The 20,538-nt window shown below is 41.1% G+C and overlaps 1 protein-coding gene across 1 annotated transcript in view; it reads right to left on the bottom strand.

Annotated features, from left to right (window-relative positions):
* The window catches only part of DIXDC1 (DIX domain containing 1), a 106,140-nt gene that overhangs the window by 27,955 nt on the left and 57,647 nt on the right, over nt 1–20,538 (bottom strand). Inside the window, exons 6-9 of the mRNA XM_018566142.1 lie at nt 4,710–4,825; nt 3,403–3,548; nt 1,304–1,393; nt 1,167–1,220 (exon numbers count right to left, since the gene is read on the bottom strand). Coding sequence (XP_018421644.1) covers nt 1,167–1,220; nt 1,304–1,393; nt 3,403–3,548; nt 4,710–4,825 — 406 coding nt within the window. The remainder of the gene's footprint in view (nt 1–1,166; nt 1,221–1,303; nt 1,394–3,402; nt 3,549–4,709; nt 4,826–20,538) is intronic.

Below are 20,538 nucleotides of genomic sequence, written 5' to 3' on the forward strand. Positions count from 1 at the left end.
AGAGAGAGAGAGAGAATTGCTACACACGCCATACTGAAATGTAATGTAATTCAAAATTAATTTCTATTTTAATCTGAAACTGCTGAAATTCCAATAAGGCAGTCAGGAGGCTTTTCTTACATGGCTGGTGTGCAGAATGCCCCAGATATGTATTTTCTTGCTTGCATGATTTGCTTTTTGGTTTGTTTCCAGTGGTCTGCACTAAGTCAGTTTGTAGGCATTCCTTGCAATAAAATGTATTTTTGGTGAGACATTGCCTAAGGCTTGTCACATCTAAAGGGATGCAGACACTACAGTTTTCTTCATAAGTACACTACAATTCGCTCAAGTAGTTATAACGAACGTTGGTATTTCCATTCAGGAATCAATCTAGAAAGGACATTTTGAAACAAGTAGCAATTTCTTTAAACCCTTGCAATATGTATTGATCATCTAGAAGCAAATGTGTTTTTCTCAACCGAACTGGAGTTAAAGTGACATTAAACCCTCAGATTTTTTAACATAAAACAATACTGTAATGTGCGCCTTACTGTAATCCATGGTTGTTTACCTTCTCTTTGCTGCTCTTCCTTTTAAATCTGTATCTGTTCTCATGCTGGGCAGAACTTCTGTTTTGCAGCAGACTGCCTTGTCTCTGAAATGGATACATGTTGTCTGTGTGTAGGTTTGCAACCTGAGCCAGCACTACAGGAAGAGGCACTCAGAGGGAAGTTCTCCCCAAGCATGAGAAGACATGAGGATTTAAAAAGGAAGAGCAGCAAAGGGAAGGGAAACAACCATGGATTACAGTAAGGCACACATTACAGTAATGGTTTATGTTAAAAAATCTGAGGGTTTAATCTCACTTTAAGTCTTGATTAATTAAACAGCAAAGGACAGGCTGCAAACTGTCCAGCAATACCATAGAAAATACACAACTTATAATTAGAGACTTTACAAAAACAGCAGTTGCTAACAAAAACAGTTTTAATGACATGGATTCTGCATAGGTTTAATGCTGCACTGAATAAACCTGACCCAGTAGATTGTAAAAGAGATCTGTTGTTTTCATTTAGCTCATATCACATTATTACTGACTGGATGCCAGTAATTACTACACGTTAGCGCATTCTGTTACTTCAAAAACTCATCTTCTCTAAATTGCAAGCAATGCAGTAATGACTCACCTTGAGACACTGGTTCTCACTCATACTCTGGTCAAGGCGACTTTTGATGATGACCTGAAAGGAGAAGACAGGGAAGTTGAGCAATGAGGGAATCAGCTTGAACACTGGCAGAATGGTAAAGATAGGAATGAACTCACCAGTTGTTCTTCTGGGCACGCCCCGTCTTCACGCAAGGAGAATAAGCTCTCTTGTTCGTCTTCGGGAAGCGATCCATTTAACAGCAATGCCTGAATAGGAAACCCAATACTGTTACCATGGGAAATAATAAAGCTGGGATATTGTTACAGGTGGCAATGTAAACACAGATAGACATCCTTATTAATCTGAGCAACAATGTCCCTGTAAATTACAGAAAATTATAAAATGTTTGGAACTTTTAAAATGTATCTAAAGGTTATTTTTTAGTTTTAGATACAGTAGTGTTAAGGAGATGTCTTGAAGATGCAACTATAAATCAGAGAAAATGTCTCCACTGTAAGCAGAAGGTGTAGGAGCGTTTATTTACAATTTACCTTTTCTAGGAATGAGTAAAAAGGGGGACTAATGTACCTCTGTACCCATTCCCCTGGGAGGGGGATGATGCTGGGGGCTTTCAGATTCCTATAGGTCCCCTCCAAAAACCTCACCATTTTTTTTGGGGGGGGAGGCTTCTATCCCTCAACAATGGGACAAGGTGCCTTGCAGGTGGGAGGATTTAGGAGTTGAAAGGCATGTGGCCTAGTATGGAACAGGCATGAGGGTGTAAACATGCTACCCTCTCTTTCCTTACCACCCAGGTTACACATCTGTACAAGGGACTAGTTTGAATATTAAGGAGAACCCCACATTTTTTATTTAAAGAGACATTACATATTTATTTAAAAAAAAAACAAAATGGTGTGAGGTTTCCCTTAATATTTCAACCAGACCCACGTTCAAGAATGCAGCTTGGGTGTACCCTTATCTAGGCATGTAGAACGCAGCCTCTTCCCCACATCCTCTTTGGGGGACAGGATATTGGGACAATGGGGGATGCATAGCAAAACAGCCCCCCCCCCCCCCCGCAGTGTGGAAAGGCATGTCATCATGAAATGGTACAGGAAGGGGGCGCGGCTTAGTGTCCTACCTTTCCTGGCCACCCGGGCTGCATGCCTGGATAGGGATCTGGTTAGAATATTAAGGTGAACCCTGTGCTCTGTAACTGTTCTGTAACACCACATGCAGCTTGAAGCCACCCTCTAGCTCCATTCACATATAATGTTTGCGTTTCCCGCGCAGTTTTCCATGCGGAAGACCGCGCGGGACGCAAACGCTATATGTGAAACAACTGCACGGATTTAGCTCGTTTGCGACCGTTATATAGCTGCGAACATGCGGAATAAGCCGGATTATCATGCTTGCACTATTTTGGGGACCGTGCGGTTTCGTACCGCGCAGTCTCCACAATAGTCTGAACAATGCACATTGAAGTGCATTGTTTTTTCTATTTGGAGCGGCTCCGCTCGTATCCGTACAGCCATATGCGTGGACGGCAGCTCCAGTGTGAATGGAGCCGTAAAATGTTATTTAAAGAATTTGTGTATTTTCAATATTGTCCTTTGTGGCATGAAAAAACGTGAATTCTAAACGCGCAGGTGTGAATGGAGCCTCTGTGTTGTGTCTGCTAAAGGTTGTTTAAATATTTTATTTATTACATTATATTTATTATTATTACATACAATTTACATAGCGCTTTACATACTGTACATTCATATCAGTCCCTGCCCGCAAGGAACTTACAATATAAGGTCGCTATCTCACATGCATACATTTACACACACATACTAGGGACAATATAGACAGGATATTATTAACCTGCCAGCTTGTCTTCGGAATATGGGCAATAACTGCATTGCCCAGAGGAAACCCACACAAGCAAACTGCATAGCTAGGTGTCTTCTATTATCTTTAATAGCTAGAAACCCTTCTCTATGTGCCCCTCTAATTAAGAGCAAATAATGGTACTAGCAGACCCCTTGTGTGCCTACTTTAAAATCCAAATACATTTAGAAAGGAGGAGATATGAAAATGGTCTTCCTTAGCTATGTTAACTGCACTCTTCATTTCCATGTGAAAATGTTCTGTTGTGGTACCCTAGTTTTATCCTATAGTTATTGTAACACTAGTTTACTTACAGGTTTGCTCGACAGATAGATGTAGGGACAAGCATTGGAGGTGTCTTTTTATGAGACCCCTATAAAAGGCAACAGATGCATACCTGCAGGCCAGATATCATTTTCTTGGCTTCCTCCATTTCCCTCTCTAGGTGATCCTGTTGCTCCAGGAGATGGTCCTCCCATGATGTGTCTGGATACATGCCTGGGCTAATAGGTTGGGATTCAGGTGGAGGTATAAACGATTCATCTGTAACCAATGCAGAAACACAGAACATACAATATTTAAGTATTCCCTTGAATTTAATGCAAACTCTAAATACTCATGAAGGGGAGAGGTGAGAAAGAGCTTGCAAAACAAAGGCAGACATTTTTACATAAGGATATGAAGAGGAATGCTAACAAAAAAAAGTAAGTTTGTGGGTTCAAATACAGCAGGTGCATATGCCTGTTTCATGCACACTCGGTGTACATTGCTGGCATATGTTTTTCTAAAAATACCTCTAAAGTGAGTTCTTAACCATTTTCCTGTAGTAGTTGGCAGTGTCAACTGTGACAATGCGCGTCATAGATCTTAACCCCTTAGTGACACAGCTTCAGAATTTTTTTCCGCTTCTGGGGACCAGAGCAATTCTGTTTAACCATAATTTCCATCTTCCTCATGCATTACACCTACACATATTATATACCGTTTTTTGAAGGACAACATGGAAAATGAGCTTTAATGTTATGTGATGTATGCATATATAAATTCTTTTTTTTTAAAATGAAAAATACAAGAAAACTGCAATAAAAATGCAAAAAAAACATATATCCAAAAATATCCATATAAATGTCCAAAAAAGTCACACACTCTAATATTTTGTTGGACCGTCTTTAGCTTTGATTACGGCATGCATTTGCCAAGGCATTGTTTCCATAAGCTTATGCAATGTGACATTTATTTCCTTCCAGAGTTGCATTCATTTTTCACTGAGATCTTATAGTGAAAGTCTTCTCCAGTGCATCTGAAAGATTCCCAACGGGGTTAAGGTCTGGACTGTGTGGTGGCCAACCCATGTGTGAAAATGATGTCTCACGCTCGCTGAACCAATCCTTCACAATTTGAGCCTGAGGAATCCTGGCATTGTCATCTTGGTATATGCCCATGGCCATTAGGGAAAAATAATGTATTGATGGAAAAACCTGGTCATTCAGTATATTCAGGTAGGCAGATGACATTATTATTTGGGCACATAACGTTGCTGAACCTAGACCTGACCAATTGAAGCAACCCCTATAGCTCTTACCTATTTGCTTAGCTAAGTCCATGTGGTGACTTTTTTTTGGCCAGGCAGTGTATAATCTATCTATCTATCTATCTATCTGTCTGTCTGTCTGTCAAACTCTCTTATCTATCTCACAATCTTACCTTTCTTGGAAAGGTTCTCTTCACACTGGATGATTGTGATTTCAGCCTTATCTTCACAATAAGCTCCATCGTTGACTTCTGATTTTGAGCTGTGCACAGGGCTTGGGGATGTCAGACTGCAGGAATAAAAGTTATAACTGTTATGTAGCAGCCAAGCTGAATTTTGTGAAAGTACAGTTATCCTTTCAATAAAATGTACACATAAACTGACAAAATAACTTAATCTCAGTGTACTTCAGGAAAAATCTCTTTCTGCTATATAAACCACAATATAAACGTGCTCCCGGCACGTCGCTGGCCATGGTGGGGTTTTTTGCACATAACATCTTTAGGCTGCTGTTTGGCGTTTTGTTCCACTACATTTGTGAATTGATTTTTTACCTTTTCTAGTAATACATTTATCCCATTTTATTGCCCCAGTATGGAGAGCTTCCCATTTGTGTTTATACTGTATTGGTACTCGGCTTGCCTTAATAAATCTAAAAGACCTGCGTTTGTTCTTCTACTCTATGTCCAGTTCTCAGTTTGCCCTTGGCTCATAGACAGACTAGGGGGATGGAAATGACAGCGATACTTTCCTCTTTTAATAATAGCTGAGCTTGTCGCAGAACTTTTTTTTTTTTAAACAGAGTAGAAGGGTGAAAACCTCAATCAAGTTTATTACTGTGTCCTTTTTTAGTGAGATTTCCCCTCACCTCCAGTCCCAGTGACTGTTGAAACCAATAAAGCAAGAGAAAACCTTTCCCAGCGACACATAATTTATTCCGTAGAGTAGGGTGGAAGCTCTATAGGTTTTTATTGTTCTCTGGGTCCTCCCTCACTTCCTGTCCCCATGTCAGGACAGTGGTCACTTGGACAGAAAGTCAGTGGAAATCTCCCCATTAGGGACATAGAGAGCAAATAAAACCAGGCAGAAATTCTAAACCTTTTCCACTCCAACACATAAATAAACATCTTTGATGCGGTTTCAGCACTACTTAAAATGTATTGTCACTTCTGCAGCCTAATTGAGATAACACCTATTTTATTATTTGTTACCATACTTAAAATATAAGTAGCATTTTTAAAATAGTTTTTAAGTGCTTTTTACTTGCTTCAAAATCCTACCTAGCTCTCTCCTATCTAATGTTAAGGAGGGGACTGTAGAGTTAACATTTACCATAATTTAACCCTGTCTGTACTGTGCTGGCAGATCTCGTTATCAATTGGAAACTAGATTTCAGCACTTGTCCTAACAAAGTGTTAAAGTTCTCAAGGCTCAGAATCTGCATTGTATATTAATTTGAAGAAACTGATTCTGTTTCCACTTTGTCCCTCTGAAGTTTTTCAGAATCCTGTTTATAATTCTAGAATGGTAAGAAATATTTTTTAAAAAATACATATTTTTAGGTATGCAGTGTAAATGGAAACACAAAACATATACAGGGTTATTCACAAAAGGGTGAAGAGTTTGGAGAAGGCAGGAGAAGTGAACAGTCTAGTCCAATATAGCTGATTTGTAAAATGTCTCCAATTCAGCTCACTTTCCAGTTCATCTATGTTTTCCTAGATTTTTCCCTTCTCCTGCCTTCTCCAAACACTTCACCCTTCTGTGAATAACCCTGTTAGTGTGATTTTCTCAAATGTAACTGCAAAAGTGGAAATACACTTTAAATTATAATGCCACTTTTCCAGTCAAATGTCCCCACTATATGTTTGTTATGTGTTCCCATTCACACAGCATACCTACAAATAAACGGTAATATGCCATAACAGCAATAAATGAGAGGATCCTAGTAATAGTTATTTTTTGGTCTGAAGCAGCATGAATGCACCCAGGAAAAGAGACGGCTTTACAAGTCAATCCAATATGCAATACATAATTTCGATAATTTCAAAGAGCCTAAAACAAAATGTACCTCCCTTACCCTTTATCACTAAATCGCGTGTGCTATTAAACACCTTCTATAATATATCATACCCATATTCTTCTCATTCTGTTAGGTGAGCAGACAAAATGTTCCCATGCACATAGCATAAGCGAAAAAATACTTTTTAAATGCTTCTTGCCGTTTAAATTGCTTTTACATGGATTAGGGTTTCTTGGCATCTTAAGGGTTAAAATGTCTACTTGATTCTCCTTCTTTGTAATGTTAAGAGGGGTGGTGAGGGGCTTCTCCATTGTATGTTAATGGAATTAATGAGAGAAACAAAACCCTCAAATTTCACTCCTAAGTATTTCTATTAGGACAGATTAGACCTGCTGCATCAAAACATCTAAAAGGTAAGAAATGTTATTTTAAAAATGATTTTTCGGTATGCTGTGTGAAAAGATACACATAACAAACATAGAGGGGTTTTCTCAAATTTGACTGCAAAAGTGGAAATACACTTTAACGCAACCCTTTCCTTCGCTTGTGTTTGCAGAAGCAAATATGAACTATCCATCTTTAAAACAACTCACCGATGCATAATCTGTGAACAGAAAATCCAGCTCCAGTGTGTGCCCAGAGACCCAGTGACTCCCCCATGGGGTGCTGCCATCTTGCCTATCACATTGCAAAAAGAAGGTAAAGCCAGGCTGCCCATCACATCCAGAATGTCAGACACCCTTCCTGTGACAGCCGTGTCACTGCTCTCTGCATATGTCACAAGCCGGGGAGTGGTTAGAGATACTGGATTTTAAATTTGCATATCAGTATGGAATGGTTCACTTTAAAATGACAGATTTTTGACTACCCTTGTCTCTCTCCTGAGGCTGCTGTAAATAGCACTGTGTGAAGTAAGTAAGTAAGCTGGTTAGTGAGTGCTCCAGCAGCCTACAGTGTTTACAAGATCATTTAATATGTAACTTATCATAGTATATTCACATAGCTAGTTAGGTTGACAAAAAAGATGCATGTGCATCAAGTACTGATTTTTTTTTATTTTTGATATTGCGTTTTTTTTAAATCTGCATTATTTTCTAGGACACTGTTTGATCAGTTTATGAGTATCCAGAGAATTATGGAGAATTACAGCTGTCAGACCAGCTTCAGTTCACCTATGATGATCAGACAGTAAAATCCCATTATTCTCCAAGTGGTCTTCAGCTTAGGGGTATTTAATCCTGTAAACAAAGTATCTGATCATCTGGTGGATTGAGATCATGCTTAACCATCTCTAATACTAAAATACAGCACAGAACTGACAAGGCAGATCCAAGCAAAGCATAAAATAGCACTTACAATGGATCTAGCCATTTACAGTATACAGGTGAAACTCGAATAATTAGAATATCGTGCAAAGTTCATTTATTTCACTAATGCAACTTAAAAGGTGAAACTAATATATGAGATAGACTCATTACATGCAAAGCAAGATAATTCAAGCTGTGATTTGTCATAATTGTGATGATTATAGCTTACAGCTCATGAAAACCCCAAGAACCCCAAATCCACAATCTCAGAAAATGAGAATATTACATGCAATCAATAAAACAAGGATTGTACATAGAACAATATCGGACCTCTGAAAAGTACAAACATGCATATGTACTGAGTACTTGGTTTGGGCCCCTTTTGCAGCACTTACTGCGATTACTTTTGCACGATATTCTAATTATTCGAGTTTCACCTGTATATACTTCCTTTTCTCAGTGCAGCCAGTACAAGTTTATAGTAATGTCTGCTCATGCATTTACTTGCTTTTCTAAACCTGCACCACAGAGGGCGTGAATGGGAGCACGTAATAAATACAAAGTAGGTGTTTTACAGCCCAATTTGGCTGTAAAAGTACAAATACACTTTAAGGGGTGTATTTTTAAACAATTCACAGAGCTATTCGTCCTGCAAAATTGCATTCGCTCTGTGTAAATAAATGTTAGTATATTTTATTTCCAAAGAAATGTTTGTTTGCTTTTTGTTTCTTTGCATGTACTGAAGGGAATCCCTGATCTCTGTGAGGAGCAGCTCCCTGAGCTAATAAGGACTGTAATTTGGCAGGAGATGGTCTGAAGCATTTTAGCGCTGAGATAGTTACTTTTTATACACGTCGTTGATATTTTATTTCCAAATTGAATATAATATTTGTTTAAATACCACATTAACGGCACTAGATGAAGCTGAACAGCACATAAAATAAGTATTTATTTCCTATTCTCCTCAGCTCCGTCTAGTGGCCATAATGTCGTATTTACCTGCTACTGCATTCGACCGAAAAAGAACAATTGTTTTCGCCTCAATGCACACAAACTGAATGTACATGTTCCTGTTCACATTCAAATAACTTGCTCCTTACATTTTAAGTGCTTTCTATTTGCTTACAAATCCTACTTAACTTCCCCAATGTAATTTTCAGGAGGGGGCTGTTAATATAACGTTTACCATATACAGTAGATTCTGGATTATATGTTAATGAAAGGAAACTGACTGTCCTCATTTGTCCCTCTGAAATTGCTCAGAATAGCTTGCAGTCCTGTGTATAATTCCGGTCCAAAGACACAGCTAGAAAGTTAAAAATATCTTTTTTAAATAATGGTAAAAATTATTTTAAAACAATAAATGATTTTTAAGCATGCAGCGTTATAGTTACTGTACGAACAGTAACGTATAGTAACTATATCATAGGTGCTTCTCAAATTTGACTGCAAAAGTGAAAATATACTTTAACTTATGGAAATGGACTGACCTTTTCTAAACTCTGAGTTTTCTGAATACCTACCCCTCCCTCACCTGGTGTATGAAACATGGCACTGTTTCAACAGCAAGACACACCCTTACCCAGGGCTGGGCAACTCTGGCCTTCCAACTGTTGTGGAACTACAAATCCCATGAGGCATTGCAAGACTGACAGTTTGGGGCATGGCTCCCAGAGGCAGAGGCATGTTGGATTTGTAGTTATAGCACACTGGACCGGACTTGCCCACCCCTGCTCTAACCTGTCCCTTCTCTCCCATTTCAGCAACCAATGTAGTCACTCCCACTCTCAGCCTGATTTGAAAGTTCAGCTGGTTTGATTTGAAAACTCAGCTGCTGCGAATCGAAAGCATTTTCGGTAAAAGCACACAGCACTGGAAGCTTAGCAGTTTTAATTTTAATATAAACTTATTTTCTTAGCTGAAGTTTTTAAAATTGCCAGAAGTTCTTCTCTACAAAATAGGTTCCTAATGAGTCATTTGGTTTTACCTCCACTGAGTTACACGCATTTTGGAATCATTTTGGCCTTATACTGAGCTATATCAGGGTTCTAGTTTGACAGAGCTGCTGAGTTTATGTTTCCGCAGTTGTATCCTGAGGAGCTTCTGTCAGAAACACACTGACAAATACATTTAGCACTGAGCAGATCAAAAGGGGAAGTGGGGGCAGTGTTGATGCCAAGAGGCTTTGTAAAGAGCAAACCAACAGAAATATACCAAGGGTACAAAAATGTAGTTCATGAATGACAACATTATTTAAGATCTCTTTCATTCATAGTCTTTGAAAATATAATAGTTACAATTTTAAAGTGCAAGCCCTAGCAATGGACTTTTATTATTTGCTCCTTTTTATATGCAGTATACCATCAAAAGTGATTTGTTATATCTGTTCAATAAGTGCAAAAAATATCCATTGGTTACGTCAGAAAAGCAGAGCTGTCTTGTGCACACTTCCCGAGTTATCTCATGGAGTCTAATTAGCCCTCCTAGTTGTTATCTTGGGACTACAGATTAACCTCCTGCCGTCCGACCGTTAAGAAAACACGGACGGACGGCGGACTCGCATCAGCGGCATTTTTTTCGTGCTCGCGCGCGCACGAGCAGGAAAGACCCGCTCGTTTTTACAGCTGTTAACGGCTGTTTCTCATACAACCGATCAGCGGGTCTATAGCCGCCGATCGGTTGTATGGCACGATTTTGTCTATCGCCCCCCTCGAGTGCCGCCGCTGCCCCCTCACCTTCAATCCCGGGATCCACTGCCCCATCTTGGATCCCGGGACCGGCTCGGGAGGGCGTCAGGAGGAAGAGGGAGGGAGATCAGCTCCTTGCTGATCTTCCTCCGGGCTGTGAATGCAGAAGTGATGTGTATTACATCACTTCCGCATTCACCTGTCAGTCATCTGGCTGCTATAGCCAGAGAGAAGAAGCTGATGAAGCAGATATCTGCTTTATCAGCTTCTTTTGGGGTCCACAGGTGACATTAGGGTACCCCTAATGTCTCCATAAAGAGGACCTGTCACGTTTCTTTTTTTAAAAATTCTGTAAATTTTCCATAATATAGTAAAAAATTAAAACCCCAGTGGTGATTAAATACCACCAAAAGAAAGCGCTATCTGTCCCAAAAAAAGGGTATACAATTCATTTCAGTACAGCGCTGCATGACGGAATAAACGTCAGTCAAAGTACCGCAGCGCTGAATACTGAAAAATGGCCTGGACTTCAAGTGGTTAATTAGCCGTAATGCTGTGAAGAATTGGATAGCAGGCGAGTTTAAAGTGTATTTGCACTTTTCCTATCAAATTTGAGAAAATCCCCTCTATATGTTTGTTATCTGTTCCTATTCACACAGAATATCTAAAAATAAAGCTCTTCTCACCTTTTAGATGTGTCTGTGTAGCGGCCTTTGCAAGCGTCTTCCTCAATTTACAAGTGACAGGAAACTCTGTCTATCCCCATAGAAAGACCAAGGACAGACTAAGCTTCCCCTCATTAACATGCAATGTTTCGAGATCTTTAAAGTGACAGTAAACTCAGGAGTTAAACCTTTAAAATACATTCATGTACCTTACATATTAACAATACTTTACCTTATTTATATATCACTCGGCTGTAGATCCTCAAATCATCTCTGAATTGGTGCTGACACTGTCCTTCCTTCTGGAGGGTGACTACTTTTTGTTCCCCATGGTCCCTGTGTGTGTTGTGAAGTAGCCACCACTCCAAGCTCACTCCTGTGATGGACTACAATCTCAATACAAATTGGTAGACTAAACCTGAGATTCCATCACGGGAGCGAGCTTGGAGCGGTGACTACTTTACATCACACACAGTGGCCATAGGGAACACAAGCAGCCACCCTCCAGTGTCAGCACCCTCCAGTGTCAGCATGAATTTAGAGATGATTTGAGGATCTTCAGCTGAGTGATACACAAATAAGATACTTTTTTTGTCAATAGTTAAGGTACTTGAATGTATTTTTAAATTGCAACTCCTAATTTTAGCGTGGGAGATAAATTCCGTTTCGAGGACATTTTTTATTTTAGAATAGAGCACGGAATATGCAAGCAGCAATGTTTCTTTTGTTTTAAGTTATGCTACGTGAATGAGAATAGGTGTTATCCCAATTGGCGCTCAAAGTGGAATTAGTTTAGCAAAAGAAAACTAGGCAGGGCTGATACTGCTCAGTCCACAAAAATGCTATGTTTTGTCAGCGCACAACAGGATACACAAGTAGTGCATACGATTAACAGGTATTTTTCTGTACTTGCAGGGTCTTTAAAGGAATGAAACATGTGGAAATATGAATGTATTGTTGCATATGTTTTCATTTTATTTTCCCCCGACATACATTTTAACAGTCTAATAGTTACAACATAGGCTTCCATTCCTTTTATATAAAGCTGAGTATCTGGCAGCACATAGAAGCTGATAATTGACAATTGACCGCCTTTGGGTACCAGCAGGAACCTTCAATTTTAGTCTGGAGAAGTAGCAATCAATTAGCTGACTGCGATTGTCAGGCCAATCACTGTTTTTCCCCTGGGATAAGGCCAGTGTCAGACATGTCTGACTGTTTCTTAACAGACATGAATATTCACCCTTGCACAATGAAAGCATACATGTTAACGGAACAATGAATTAACACCAACTGAAGGAAATATATAGACTTGTCAATTATTTTTTAGATATATGTATGAAAGAGATCAGCTTGATGTAAATAATGTTATCAATGTATGATAACATTGATAACATTGCTTCCTCACTCTAGTGACTACTTAACAATTATTACTTTTAACATTTAAAAAAATAATTTAAAGTGTAACTGAGAACAAAACTTTTTATAGATCTGGATAGAGTATTAAGGGGATGGAACAGGGGCGTAACTAGAAATCACAGGGCCCCATAGCAACATTTTGTATGGGCCCTTGTGATTTCTAGTTATACCCCTTGCAGAGCCCACTCGAGATCCCACCTGAGGGTGAACTTGCAGAGCCCACCATAGACTCTATATGGTGGGCTATGCAGGGTCACCCTCAGGTGGGCTGGTCGCACTCCTTACCTGTCTGCCTCCTCTTCCTCCACGGCCGCTGATGGGCCCCGCCTCCTCCCCCGTCGCCGGGCCCGCCTCCTTCTTCATCACCGGGCCCCGTCTCCTCCTCCACTGCTGGCTCTCATTGACTCTGTGGAGAGGAACGCGCTGCTGCGCAGATTACTGTCAGTGATCTGAATAGCGGCGTGTTCGTCTTCATCCGCCAGTGAAAGCCACCAGCAGAGGATCCCATAGCGACCCAGGCGCCCCTTACGGCATCTGGCCGGGCCCCACTGTGCCCCGGGCCACCTGGGTCGCTATGGTGATTGTTACGCCACTGGGATAGAACCACTGTCAGGTTTTTATTGCTGCCTGTGTCCTCATAGCAATATTTACTCTCTCTAATTGTCCTGATCACCAATGTCACTGGGAACAAAAATTAGGGTAAATCCAAACATTTTTGTTGCCACAAGAACAGGAATAGATAGGAAATCTTCAATCGGGGACACTTGTGTGTCAGCCTGTCAGTGTCAGTCCATATTGGTAAAATCAGTGGGCGCATTTTCTCGTTACCTGTTCGATAATGGTCAACCTGTCTGCAGCTCCAGTTTATCCCCAGCTTGTCCTCAAGTTCTACCAATAGTCTATACCCAATAAAATGCACATGTGTGATTTACCAGTAGTTCCCAAGCCATGACACTGAGCTACCTCCATTGTGTGGCTAATCATGACAGACATGAACTGCTGGTGGTGGTCAAGAGTAGGCCTGGGAAACAAAGCTGTTGTCCAGGCTCAATGACACATAAAGAAATATATAACAAAATATCCTTCACTCAAATACAAAACAAAAAATTATATTGTTCTACTAAGCACAAGGCGTTATGCAATGTGGAAAATGTAACCCCAATGTTTTCCAGCTTTTAAAGAGTTAATGAAGGCAGTTTTTTTTAAATTAATTTTCGTCAAGGGCCCCAGCTGCCTGCTAAAATTAATGAGTTGTTTGGCCTTTTAAGCTGCTGAATAAGAAGTGCTGGTCTTATCAAGATAAGAGCGTCTCCCCGTCTGATCAAAGGGTGCCACCTGGCAAGCTGTCACTTTTTATCTGGATTTATAATCATCTATGGTAGATCTAGAAATGTTTCCAGACCTTCATATCCCATACAATGGATTTTCATTTTGTACCAAACAATTAATTCACAGAAATATACTTTTTAAAAAAAATTCTGATATAACATAAAACGATTTATTTTTGCATTAAAAGGGGATTTTAGAAAGAGCAATGTTATATTAGGCGATTGTATATGATGGTGAGAGCCAGTATGAAGCTACCCAGACACCTGCAAGTAGGATCCAACTGCTTGAAAGATCTTTCCACAAACATGCATATCAAGATCACCTGAACATGCTTTTTAATGTCAAAGGAGTAAGGGAAGGGGGCTCCATCAGATACTCCTCATCACCAGCTTATTTTTGGGAAAACAATAGCAATTGTCCAGGAATATGTCACCCCGATAATGCTCAGCCAGGGGTGTCTGACAGGGTCAGGTATTGTTCTCAAAGCATTTCCCAAAGAAGGAGCAGCAGACCAAATTCAGACAGAAGTTAAAAAAAGCTTCAATGAGTCATAAAATAACAGCCAACGCATTTCGGTGGCAAGGACCACTTCCTTCATCAGGGCTTTTGCTTACTGTTTGAAAGGAATACGATGTGGCAGAAGCCAGTAAAGTGACAGCAAACCACGCAGTCAGCATAAGCCCTAGTGAAGGGAAAGTGGTTCTTGCCCCTAAAACTCATTGGCTGATGTTTTATGAATCATTAATTATGAATCATTTAAGACGTTCCCGGTTACTCATCGAAGAGTAGCCCCATTTTCTATGTGACGCACCTAACCAAAATCAGTGAGCTTTCCAAATGACTGTCTTTCACTTTTAATGTTCTGTATGAATAAACATTGAAGTCCCAGCTCCTCTTGTATGTATCTCTTAGGTATGGTTTTCAGACATACAAACTCTGGTTGTATCATGAAAAGTTGATCTTATGTTTGTAGGCACCTTATATAAGGACCTCCTTCACTCCACCTGGCAGCTGGCTATTCTAAACATAGTAAATGTGCTTAAATATTTACCTATAATCAGGACTGGATCCTTATCATAATGTAGCTGCTGATATATAGATATAGCTGATGCCTGCTACTTCCTGGGGCCAAGGATGGGATTAGCAGATGCAATGACAACCTGCTCAAGAAGTGGCAGCCAAACAATGCCGCTACCTCACACACATCCTACCCCTAGCAGCAGCAAGAAAAGAGCACAAAACAATAAGCATGTAAACATTTGGACGTCACATAAAAAATTACAGAAAGATAGGTGCACTCTTTCATATCTCCATTGTTTATGGAAGGGATATTCTGTTTGATAGACGGCCGCCACAAGGGAGGAGGGGCTTTGAGGCATGACTAATTATTATGTATTAATTTATTTATTACAGTTATTTATATAACACCAACAATTGGTTTTGGTACGCAGCACTTTACACAATGCACACTCACATCAGTCCCTGCCTTACGGCCCGATTCTGGCCAGAACACACTGCATCGCATTGCGGCCGGCTCACTTTTTTGTGGGGCAGGAGGAGGCCCATTGAAGTGAATGGCACCGTAGCCACGCCCTCTGTCCGCAATGCGATCTTCCGCACTGGATCGCAAGGCACATTATGCCTGCGGTCTGGTGCCATCAAAATGCTGCAAGCACTATTTTGATCGCACCGCAGGCACAATGTGCCTTCTAATCCCGTGCAGACGATCGCATTGCGGCTGGAGGGCATGGCTACGGTGCCATTCACTTCAATGGCCCACCACACTCCCTCCTGCCTCGCAAAAAAGTGAGCTGGCCGCAATGCGATGCAGTGCGTTCTGGCCAGAATCTGGCCGGAACGCACTGCATCTGGTGTGAACTAACCCTCAAGGAGCTTACAATATAAGGTCCCCATCTCACATGCATACATACAGGGCCAATTAACCTACCAGCATCTCATTGGAGTGTGGGAGGAAGCCAGAGTATCCAGAGGAAACCCACACAAGAACCGGGAGAGCATGCAAAGTCCATGCATCCTGACATGGATAAGTGCTCTTACACACTGCAATAATAGCTCATATTTAGAAATACACTATACTATCCCTTTATCAGCCATCAGTCTATTACTCTATCTCTCTGTCTCATGGCTAGGTACTAAAATGTTGGCATGAAAGGTGTCTGAGTTAAAGACCTTCTGCCTGGTGATCCTGTGAACTCTGCAAACCAATATAAACATGTTCTTGAAAGCGATTTACTTGATAAGTAAATATTAGGATTCCGAATCAGACCTTTTTCATGTAATTCTCCCAGCTGAGACTTTTCTTTATTGATCTTGTTCATTAGACAACCAACTAGTCTAACAAATTGCCATTGAGAGTTCTGAAATTGAGGTCACGTGCTTCATAAATAAATCATGCTTTGGACTGATAATCAATACGACCCGAACAGAGAACAAGGGAGGCCGTGTTATTTATCACCATCAACCTCAGTTTTACCTGCAATAAAAATAAATCCAAGAAACTATTCCTAATCCACATTCTGTCTCTTGTTATCACTTAACAAAATTGCAGCTTTGTTTTGTTTGTTATAATAACCAAAGAACCTTTTGAACATGGGAGGAAGCTCCTTCTATGCTATGCTAAGGGGCAGGGTGCTGTGATGTAATTGACCTTATATACTGTACATGACTGGTTTTAAATTACTTTTACCTAATAACACAACTATCCATCCCTCTCTCTAGATGCCAAAGTCCTAGGTGTCATCCTCGACTCGGACCTCACCTTTCTGCCCCACATCCAAGCCACTCACTTGTTATATCTTGTCTTGACTATTGCAACTCCCTCCTCATTGGCTTACCTCTACACAGGCTCCCCCCCCTTCAATCTATCATGAATGTTGCTGCTAGACTCATCTACCTCACCAACCGATCAGTGTCTGCAACCCCCCTGTGCAGATCCCTGCACTGGCTTCTAATAGCCCAACGGATAAAATTCAAAATATTAACAACCACTTACAAAGCCATCCACAACTCTGCACCCCCAACTATATCTCAAGCCTTGTCTCAAAGTATCACCCTAACCGTCCCCTCCGCTCTTCCAAAGACCTCCTGCTCTCTAGCTCCCTCGTCAACTCCTCCCATGCTCACCTCCAGGACTTCTCTAGAGTCTTCCCCATCCTCTGGAACTCTTTACCCCAACCTGTCCGTCTATCTCCTACTCTGACTGCCTTTAGGCGATCCCTTAAGACTCATCTCTTCAGGGAAGCCTATCCCACCCAAACCTAACCACTGAACTATCACTTTCTCAAAAAGTCCATCCCAACACAGCTACCTCCTCATGTATCACTTCCTACTCCCTTTTAGATTGTAAGCCCTCATGGGCAGGGCCCTCCTTACCATCTTGTCTTGAAATTGTATTGTAATTTTAATGTCTTCCTTATATTGTAAAGCACTGCGCAAACTGTTGGCGCTATATTAATCCTGTATGACATTAGCACAAGCATCCCGCCCCTTTGTTTATGCTCAGCTGCGGGTTGGCGAATGCCCCAACCCACAGCTGATTGGACAGGTGGGCCATGTAGCTTTCATGTCCGGAGGAGCTCAGGTTCGGACTGGGTTTGGTCCAAACCAGAGGGGACACAGAGCAGCACCCAGAGGGGAGGAGAGAAACCAGGAATGCCCCGCATTTTTGGCCAAAATTTTTTACTTTTGACATTTTGCCCAGAGTACCATTTTTGGCTAATATGTTTCGGCGGACGATGTTTCGGTGCATCCCTAATATACCACAAATATACCTATATACAGGTTTAAACCGACGTGGCAGTTAATTTAATATTCTAAATTCAGTCTCTGCCAAAGCTCTTTCTGCAGAATACAAACATTTGTAAATTTCTGTCTAAGATAAGACCAATTATGTCCTGTGAAACAGACTAATTTATCAGCCCAAGTATCCAACTGCATTTCCTGAGGGATCAAAGGCAATAAGCATATCCACAATTATTATAAAAGATTACTACAATTACACACAGAGACATTTGTATGATAAGTTATCTGAGGAAGAGGAATGATAAAGCCTGTCTGGTTATTCTGACAAACCCAGAAGAAAATTCTATGCAAAAGAATGTTAGATGTATTCTTCTATTGAAAGTCCAGACAACCAGCCTTTACTCACAATGTAATTTACAACAATGTGGACCTGAGATCATAGAATCAGAGCAGCACAGATATCTGGAATCTAATATAAGATGGGGTGAAAATCTACTGCCAATTTCCTATTCTTCTCTGGTGATGAACCTATAAGGGCCTGTTCACGTTAATCGCACAATATTGTGCAATTAAAGCATGTTATCGCACTGTAAACCTAGCATGCATTACCGTTCGTTTGAATGGCAGCCCATCGCACCTCCTTGTGGCAGTGCAGTGCAACATGTGGTACCGCAATGCCATGCCTTATGGTGAAAAAAGTAGTGCATACACACACCACAAGGTACTACAGTAAAGCATATTGCACTGCACTGCAACATATATCCGCTAGGAGTTGCATTGTGATATTAACGCAATAGTATGGTGTGAATGGGCCCTAATAGTTGGCAAAATGTTTTCAGTACTAATATGAAATGTCAAGTAAAAACTCAATTTTCCACCCTACCCCCTGTTTATTGCCAATATTTGGTGAACATTGTATGTTGTTTTGAATTGACTTTGTTATCCTTACCTCCCCCTTCTATTTTTTTCCAGTATACACCTTAAAGCAGACCTGGGCATTTTAAAGCCCCTGGGTCACATCTGGTCCTTTGGCTGTCCCTGTCTGGCCCACGGGCAGGACACAGACTGAGTGGCGACTCTGTCCAGACTGCGCCTGCCGACCTTGGTTATGGCTGGCAGTGGGTGCACCAGCCTCCAAGGGCAGTGCATTCACTGCCAGCCATAGCCCAGCGCAGGGCACCTATCTATTCAGTTGTTGGTTGCTAGGACCGCTGGCGTCCTAGCAACAAGTGAGGTCAGGTGTCCACCTCCTCTGCAGTCATTGTTTGCTAGGAGTGCCGGTGGTGCTAGCAACCAGTGACAATAAATGTCTTCCCCGCCCCCAGCATTACAGAAGGACGGGGAGTATCTTCTTTTGGCCTCTCCTGCAGCCTGCTTCACCTCCCGGCTCCCACCACCTACTAGCAAAGTAGTAAACTAAGGTACATGGTGACAATAATATAAAAGAGCACACTAAAGGGGACAAACAATGTTGGGGGGCATTGCTTTTTATAAAGCAATAAAATTAATTTTGAGCAGAAATACAGGTGAAACTCGAATAATTAGAATATCGTGCAAAGTTCATTTATTTCACTAATGCAACTTAAAAGGTGAAACTAATATATGAGATAGACTCATTACATGCAAAGCAAGATAATTCAAGCCGTGATTTGTCATAATTGTGATGATTATGGCTTACAGCTCATGAAAACCCCAAGAACCCCAAATCCACAATCTCAAAAAAGTAGAATATTACATGCAATCAATAAAACAAGGATTGTACATAGAACAATATCGGACCTCTGAAAAGTACAAGCATGCATATGTACTCAGTACTTGGTTTGGGCCCCTTTTGCAGCAATTACTGCCATTACTTTTGCACAATAATCTAATTATTCGAGTTTCACCTGTAAGCTCAGCGTATTGGTTTGGCCCTCCACAACAGTCCCAGTTTCTCATGTGGCCCCTTGAGAAAATGAATTGCCCACCCCACCTTTAAAGCCTTAATAAACATATTTGACTTTAAAAAAAAAAATCACACACTAAATTTCCCCAAATTTAGTTCCGGTCCCTGAGCTGTCATTTCTTGTTCTGTATGAGCTGTGTTAGTTTTAAAACATCTAGTGTTACTACTGCAGTAAACATTTACAGTTAAAAAAGATAAACTAAAATTGCAAATATTAAAAGAAGAAACGCACAAAAACGCACAGACCGCTACAAAAACGCTCAGACAGCTACATGATCGTCTTTCCTGCATGAAATGAATGGTTAGCCCTATGAAGATGTGCAACAAACACGCACAAACGCTATGCTGTCCATGCTAGCAAGTGCGCATTGGGCCTGAATCAGGAGCTTCTGTCAGCATCCAGTCGCTGCACATTTTGGAGAGTACTCCGCAGGGTGGAGGTCATTGTAGGTCATTTTAAAAAGTGGCTAAAATCAGGTGGATGTGGCCAGGATCATCCCCTGTCTATTGCTATCTAAAAGTTTATCTATAGTCAAAAGGTTTTTTATTTCGGATAGAATGGGGAATGGAACCCTTTCGTTGCCAGCGACGTATAAACAGGCCCTCTAAACAGACTGCTAAAGCCGCCGGGACTCTATTTACATTTGTAGAGCCAGCTGCCGCCAGATAGCTTCTATGGGCCGGTAAAGTGCCCCCACCTGACACCCCCGCCGTGTTTCCCGGGCTCCGCTGCCCCTCCTGCGGGCCTGGCATGTCGGGTGCCAGCGGGAAGCTGGGGAGGAGAGCGACGAACGTCCGGTCACTGCTCTCCTCCCCGCTCTATGGGAGCGACGTGTATGGTATCACTTCCAGTCCCTGAGCTGTC

Source organism: Nanorana parkeri, unplaced genomic scaffold (assembly GCF_000935625.1).
Source record: "Nanorana parkeri isolate BGI_ZX_2015 unplaced genomic scaffold, ASM93562v1 scaffold922, whole genome shotgun sequence".
NCBI lineage: Eukaryota > Metazoa > Chordata > Amphibia > Anura > Dicroglossidae > Nanorana > Nanorana parkeri.